The sequence below is a fragment of the Oxyura jamaicensis genome, chromosome 6 (assembly GCF_011077185.1).
Source record: "Oxyura jamaicensis isolate SHBP4307 breed ruddy duck chromosome 6, BPBGC_Ojam_1.0, whole genome shotgun sequence".
Lineage (NCBI taxonomy): Eukaryota > Metazoa > Chordata > Aves > Anseriformes > Anatidae > Oxyura > Oxyura jamaicensis.
The window spans coordinates 34,536,243-34,543,742 of record NC_048898.1 but is presented as its reverse complement, the minus strand read 5'-3'; the positions used below and the strand labels follow the sequence as shown (position 1 = coordinate 34,543,742).

Sequence of the window (7,500 nt, the reverse complement as noted above, 5' to 3'; positions counted from 1 at the left end):
GTCATTTATGAAGTCCTTTACAACATGCAGTCAAAGAGGTTAATTGAAAAATTTCTTAATGTCATTATGAAAGAACTAGATTAACCCAAGTTAATTCACTTTATTGTTCAAAATAAAGAGGAATAAGCATTGAACTCACTTGCAAATTTGGGGCATGAATTAGGGGTGAGATGTTGTCTTTAAGGACTCTGCCAGTTTAATTAAGATATGGAAAATTACTTATTGTTCTTCACCACTAAAGTGCTAGGAATTAACAGCCAAATGTGATGCCTGTGCCTTTCATATCTCTACCATGTGTTTGTTTGTTTAATACCCATAAGACTACATCATTAAACCTCAAGCACTGATTTCACTAATTCAGCACTAGAGCTACATACTAGAGCAGCAAACACCTTTTCTAGTCAATCATAATTGAACAGCTGGATTTAAAATGCAATATTATTTTTAGGTTGGTATCTAACTTTGACTTCAAACCACAAACAGTATTTTCCTCCAAAACAAAATACCTTCCTATCTTTGTAATACATCCTGTAAATATAGCAACAGCACCAGGGTAGTGTGTGATATATTTTCCCCACTTTATTACTTCCTCATGATTATAGATGCCACTGTGAATTGTTAACATTATCGTACTTCTCTGTTTTTCTTCCTTGGAGCAATGGCTTCATTTAGTGAAACATAACAGAGTTTGTTTGTTTTTTCTTCAGGAAGTATTACTTAAGAGGGCAGCAGACCTTGTTGAAGCCCTATATGGGATGCCCCATAACAACCAGGTGGGTCACAAGTGCACTTCTTGTATACATGCTTACATATGTAAATCAATACCTGCTATTTGCAAAGCTGGCAAAGCATCAACACATTCTTTCTGTACACTGTGTGGTTTTGCCAGCCACCTTGAGGGCACTCTGATGTGATGCAATGCTCTAAGGGAAATGCTTCATCTTCCCATTCTCTTCTCACCGCTAGTTTGCCTATCAGAAATGACAATTAAGTGTAAGGCGCCAAAAGCATAAGCAATCATTAAGGCAAGAGAATAACCTTGAACTCATTCCAAAATATACAGTGACTAATGGGAAGTCCTACATAAATCTGCTAAACAGAGCGAATAAAACATATTGCATTTTGCAAACTGCTGGAAATACATCTACTGCACTGGACGAAGAAAATATGTGTTTGCAATTTTCACATGGCTTACAACGCTAACTAATTTTATGTTCATTTCTTTATCTCTTTATATGTACTGTGTTGATGTGAGATTATATAGCACTTCAGAACGGAGGAAGGAAAACAGAAAGTTCATTTGACAAATAGCAAACAAACAAGTAGCAAAATTCCCATGCTTACTATAACTTCACATGAATCTCTTTTATGGATTTTAACATTATTAGAACTTTGAACATTTGCACAAATAAGTTTCCTAGCTGTTAGTAATTATTTTGTATCTTTATAGGAAATAATCCTGAAACGAGCAGCTGACATTGCTGAAGCGTTATACAGCGTGCCACGCAATCACAACCAGATTCCTACTCTAGCCAACACTCCTGCTCATACTGGCATGATGGGAGTGAACTCATTTAGCAGCCAGCTAGCAGTTAATGTTTCAGAAACATCACAAGCTAACGACCAAGGTATGTGGGTTTTCAAGAGTTAATCCTTCATGTTGTTGGCTGCGTTTGGACCGTGCCTATTAATATTAGCTAATGTCACCACTGTGTTCTACCTCTTTTTCTCCCCGTAGTCATATGTCTGATCATGTAATGAAATGCTGTCTTTAACTTTCTCATAATACTTAATTCTTCCTGTTCTTTAGTTTACTGTTATCATAAAGCATCTCTGGTGGAAAAAGAAATTGGCAAAGTGTAGAAAGCTCTTTATTATTCACAGTAAATATACAATGTGTTTGTTTATTATAAAATAATTGTCTAGTTATTTCCACCTGTTTTTTTTTGAGTATTTACACAGATAAAACTAATTTGATGTCTGTGATTTTAAAGTATTCTGTTTTTAAGCATGTATGACATGTATGTTACTAATAAAAGAAATAGTTGATGTAATTTACATTTTGTAATTGAAAATGCATGTAGCATATTGCATTTGAAATTAATTTTGATACTAATGAAAGCAGTGAAACCAGATTATTAGATATGTTCAAAACCATATTTTTTTGCTTGCAACATAATTATTAAATTGATTGCTCAGATAGAAACAAATTGTTGTTTAAAATCCTGATTCTGCTATCTTTCCTCTTATAAGAGATTGTCTTTTAATGCGTTTCCAAGCTAATAAGCCTTATAAAATTCTGTACTTGATCTTGAATTAGTTTTCACTGATGACTACACCTTATGAAAGTACCAGCTTGTTCTTAGTATAAAAATACCAATCATAAAATGAAAACCCCAAAACAGCCTTTTAAAGTAAATCACTGCAACCAAAAAAAAAAAAAAAAAAAAAAGTTTTTCTTGCCAGCCCTGGCATATGAAGGTCTGGAGAGGCTGAAAGTTCATTCAGCATGTTGGTACCAGGCAGGAATCAAGCCTGTTGATAATTGCTACTAAAGACAAACGTGAAGCAAACTGACACAGCTGGATCGAAGAGAGCTTTTGTTGGCTGTCTATGCTAAGAGGAGAGACAACATAGAGTGCTCGCAGATGATTTAAGTAGGGTTGGCGTGATAAGGTTATCTCAAACTGCAAGAGTTGATAGGGCAGTAACAGACAACTTAGAGCAAAGCTGTGCAATCAATTAAAACTGTGTAATATATGATGCATGAGGAAACCCCCCAGCCCTAAGTTTATATTATAAAATAACATTATTTTTTTGGGGTGGGGGGGTTTCTAACACAGTAGGTTACAGTCGCAACACAAGCAGTGTTTCCCCGCGAGGATATGTTCCGAGCAGTACTCCTCAGCAGTCCAATTACAACACAGTCAGCAATAGCATGAATGGATATGGCAATGCCGGCATGCCCAATCTAGGTGTACCAGGTTCCCCTGGATTTCTTAATGGCTCCTCAGCTAACTCTCCTTATGGCAGTAAGTGTCTATTTTTGGTAACACATCATCATATAGATTCATATTTACTACAAAATCAAATACTTGCATTGTTTTGATTTTCTATATTGTGAGCTACTGGATAAAAGGAGGGGTGACTCTGGAGGCTGGACGTAAAAATGAATATAATAAATTGATCTGTTTGTGCCATAATACAATCTCAGATAGAAAAAAAAATTGGACTGCACAATTTGTAACAAAAGTCCAACACAAAAGAGTTTGCCTGTTATCCAGAGAGTGGCCAAGCCAAGGCATTTCATTTCTTTTTTTTTTTTTTTTCCTTTTTTTTTTTTAAATATATATTTATATATATATATATTTTAAGAGGCAAGGCCCTATCACTCTCTTTTTCCATGTTTGCCGTGAAAACCTCAATCTGAGTCCTGATTATTTTTGCTTTATTGCAGTAGTGCCGTCAAGCCCTACCATGGCAGCCTCTTCGGTCACCCTCCCTTCAAACTGTAGCAGTACACACGGCATTTTCTCATTCTCACCTGCCAATGTCATCTCTGCAGTGAAACAAAAGAGCGCCTTCGCTCCTGTTGTCAGGCCCCAAGCCTCTCCTCCACCATCTTGCACCAGTGCAAATGGAAATGGACTTCAAGGTGAGCTGGATCTCTCTCAATTTTCTGTGTATTGCTTTTTGGTGCATACACTAAAACCCTTGATCATTTATGTCAGAGAAAGGTGCCTTACCATATTTTTAGGTTTCTGGTGCTCTCACAGTGATGTGAAAGTAGGAGAAGAAGTAGAATAGTACAAGTGATACGCTAAGATTTTAAAAAAATCTGAGGTCAATTTTAATACTTACATTAGAGAAAACAACAGTTGTTTTGGCATTTTCCCCTAAGGTTGTGTGCATTAAATATTACATTAAGTATGCATCCCTGAATGCTTCTTAGAAGGTTTGCCTGCTCCTTACATTTCCTTTTACATTTTTTTCAAATATAATTTTATGGATGTTTGGAAACATCAACATTCCAGCATAGTGTGGTGCTATTTCCTCATTGTACATATGATGTGATAGTTATTGTAAAATACTTCAAAGTAGTATAAATCAGGTCAAGTTCTTACTCAGTGAGCTAACCTTCTCTTGCACTAGCTAGCCACCAGTGCAGTGAGCTTCCATGCTCGTCGTCCCAGTGCACTCTCTTACTGTAGTGTTAAGCTAGTTACTTCCATAAGTGAATATCCAAATATTTTTATTAAGGTAAGCAATCCTTGTGAATTCATGCAGGTAGTACAATGAACAATTTACAGATCAGTGGCAGAACTTACATGGTCACCTGCTGGTAGTGGGGCAGGAGGAATTATCAGGCAGTGTATGTTTTGTATAGGAATATAAATATGAAATAATAAAGCTTCCGTTATGCGGCATATTTTAAAGTTGAGGAGATAGTATTGTCAGATTTATTGGAATAATCAAAAAGCTTTGCTTGCCTGCATTTTGCAAAGAATGAACCTAGTTCTTCAGGGCAGTAAGTTGCAGCACTTCCGATCAGAAAGAAAGTCACAAAGGGCTGCAGACACTGTTATCCTAGGGGTCGTGACTCCTCTTGCCTTTCTCAGCTATGACAGGTAACACAGTTTTATTTATTCTTAGAATTGCCATCATGGTATCTATAATCTGATGACCACTCACAGAAAAACAGATGGAGACATATATTTTGATTTGTTAAACTGCTTGCTAATTCTGGATACCTGTATCTTGTGGTATCTAGCTTAGGGCACTTCAGACAGACATAATCCCACAGAACTGCCTCCCCACCAAAAACCCGGGCCATACCAGAGCAGTATCTCAAAACTGATGTCCCTGTAGTTTGTTATTAACTTCTTGGTCCAGAGAAGATAATATCTGAGAGCTTATTAAGCACTCAGGTCAATGAAGGGCTGAGAATCCAGCTACAAATCTCATTGTAGGGTAGATGTTAAAGAAAAAGATAATTAGATTAACAATTTATGTTATTGCATAAGTCTTTTTAGTTGACGCTTTACTATGCTGCAGTAAGTAGAAAACTATACTGGGTACAAGCAATACTCTTAGAGAAGATTATCCATTCATAAAATAATCCAGTGGCCAACTCTCTATGTAAAACCAACCGAACAAAGCAAAACAAACTAAAAAACACACTAGTATAAAAGTTAAAAACTGAAATAAAATAAAATAAAATAAATGTGCTAACACGACTTAGATTTGAGTGATCTATTCTGTACATTCTGCAGTAGGTATTTCCATGTGTAGTCTCATTAACTAGTTGATATGGCTTCACTCTGAAAAATAAAATTATTTAAATTTTAGACCCAAATTAAGATTATATACATTTCTATAATTTCAGTATGTAAATAAAGGTCTTTCCATTAGTTATTCAAGGTTTCAGGTACATATACGATCTAGATGATTGCAAAGTGGTATTGTCAGAAGAGCCCGAGCAGGCTAAATGCCCAGTTCCCAGCAGATATCGAGCACCTAATTTGCTTTGGCACCTCCAAACCGCCTCAGTAATCATCCATCTTCATCCTCAGGTGCAAAATGCTCTTTGTGTAAAATCCTGGTAGACCACTTTGAATCCGCCAACGTTGATTTTGTTAAGCAGGTCAGGAATTCAGCTCGAACTCTGAGGCCCAATGTGCAGCTGCCCCCTGTGCTCGGGATGCTGTGACCCAAGCAGCAGACCTGGCACCATCCACGGAGAATTCCCTCCTGCAGGTGTTGCTAAAACTCTAAGGATTTCTGTTACATGCCCCAGAGACCTGAGCTATTGCATTACGGAGCCGTCCCTGCAACAGTGAGCATTCAGAGCTTCTACAACATGTGGGTACTTAGATTTAGGGCTGTGCAGAAACTTCATTTTTTTAGTTCAACAGCCAAACTGAGAATGGATAGAAGTGTTGATTTGAGGAAGAAAAATAAAACAGTCACATGTTCCTTACCTAGCTGAGACAGTTAAACTGAATCTTTTTGTGTTGAACAAAACGACACAGAGAGACAACAAGAACGTCTTTCTGGTCTGGTGATTACAGCACTGACTTCCAGGTTGTGGCAAAAACTTGAATTATTTATGCAAAGCAGCACTGCTCCAGCAGGGGAAACTGTACCTCTCCTCACTCCGTGGTAGTAAACATCACGATAGTTAGGGGACTCTAACACAGGGTAAAATCCATGGATTCAAGTCCTGTGGGCTGAGGAGAAAATCAAATCGCATCTGACACATGCTTGGTGAGTTCCTTCACCACCATCATTTTTCCAGCTGAAGCTGCCCAGTTAATTCAATCTGAGCGGACAGGAGGTTTCAGGCTGACAACACTGCCCCAGCTGTACTTACGAGCTGAACCAGTGCCTCCACCTGAGGCAACCAGAGCCCAGTATCCAGACAGGCATGTTCTGGGGTGGACTGGTCATGTCCTTCCGTCATGAGGCCTCCTAAGGAAATGCCAGCCATGCAGGAGATGCTTATTTGCACTGCACTTTACCTGTATGGCTATTTAGGGGGGTTCTGCTTCCTTTTCCTATTTTCTTAGCCATTTTTTTGACACTGAGCCCTTTGTAAAATTTACTTACTTTCTTTCTGATCACTGTACAAGAGGCTTGAGAGTTTTCTGATCATTACATCATGCTACATTTCCTGTGTTAAAATAAAACACGGAATTCAAGAGCTCCAGTAGTCCTCAGGCACCGAGCCTCACTGTACAGCTGGATGGGAAAGAGCTGAACATCAGCTGGGAAGCCTGCACTGTGAGGAATGGCCATGTCTATTTGGTCAAGCCAAGACGGAAACAAGAGCTCATGGTCACTAGTGTTTGTTTCTAGAGGTAAAGCCTGTAGCTGATGGATCTGACTAGCAAAGGATGACATGCTCTTTTAACCTAGGGCAGGATACCCTCTCTGTCATTGCTACTTACTTTCTCCCCACATAGGCCCTGTTCTGAAATAATTGCCCATTTTTTTTGCCTAGGTGATTTTTTAGGGAAGGTGGTTGACCACGCTATGGCAAGACAGCAGCATGCTGACACGATTGGGCCGTACAGCCTCCTATTCTTCATGTAAAACTTTGTTAGTACTGTGAGCAGGCAGAATCAGATGAGAATATGGCAAAACCCTACATGCAATGGCCCTTCAGACAAGGGTAGTGCTTTCATAGGGAGCTTGGGGGTTTTGCAGCAGTTCTTGCTAAGCAAACCCCTCTGGGATATCTCTGTGTGTGAAAAATGTGCTGTTTTTGGCACGCCTGAGATGGTGAGGAAGCAGGAGCAGAACTAGGAGGCTTTTCCCCTCTCCTTGCCTCTTGAACCCAGCACACCAGGAGCAAGATTCTTGCTACCAACCAGCGTGCCCCGAAACAGCCACAGTGCGTTGTAGGACTCACTGCCAAGGAGTGAATAAAGAGAGGTCTGTAACTGTCAAGGGAACTTTTTTTTTTTTTTTTTTTTTTTTTTTTTTTTTTTTTTTTAA

General features: G+C 38.7%; 1 protein-coding gene across 12 annotated transcripts in view; it reads left to right on the top strand.

Annotated features, from left to right (window-relative positions):
* EBF3 (EBF transcription factor 3) overlaps nt 1-7,500 on the top strand; it is a 118,605-nt gene that overhangs the window by 104,187 nt on the left and 6,918 nt on the right. For 4 of the 12 annotated variants that reach the window (XM_035330146.1, XM_035330145.1, XM_035330144.1 and 1 more), the window contains exons 12-15: nt 708-773; nt 1,451-1,628; nt 2,844-3,032; nt 3,566-3,655. In XM_035330146.1, coding sequence (XP_035186037.1) covers nt 708-773; nt 1,451-1,628; nt 2,844-3,032; nt 3,566-3,655 — 523 coding nt within the window. Of the gene's footprint in view, nt 1-707; nt 774-1,450; nt 1,629-2,843; nt 3,033-3,457; nt 3,656-7,500 lie in introns of all 12 variants that reach the window. The other 8 variants (XM_035330142.1, XM_035330141.1, XM_035330140.1 and 5 more) reach the window with 3 other exon arrangements.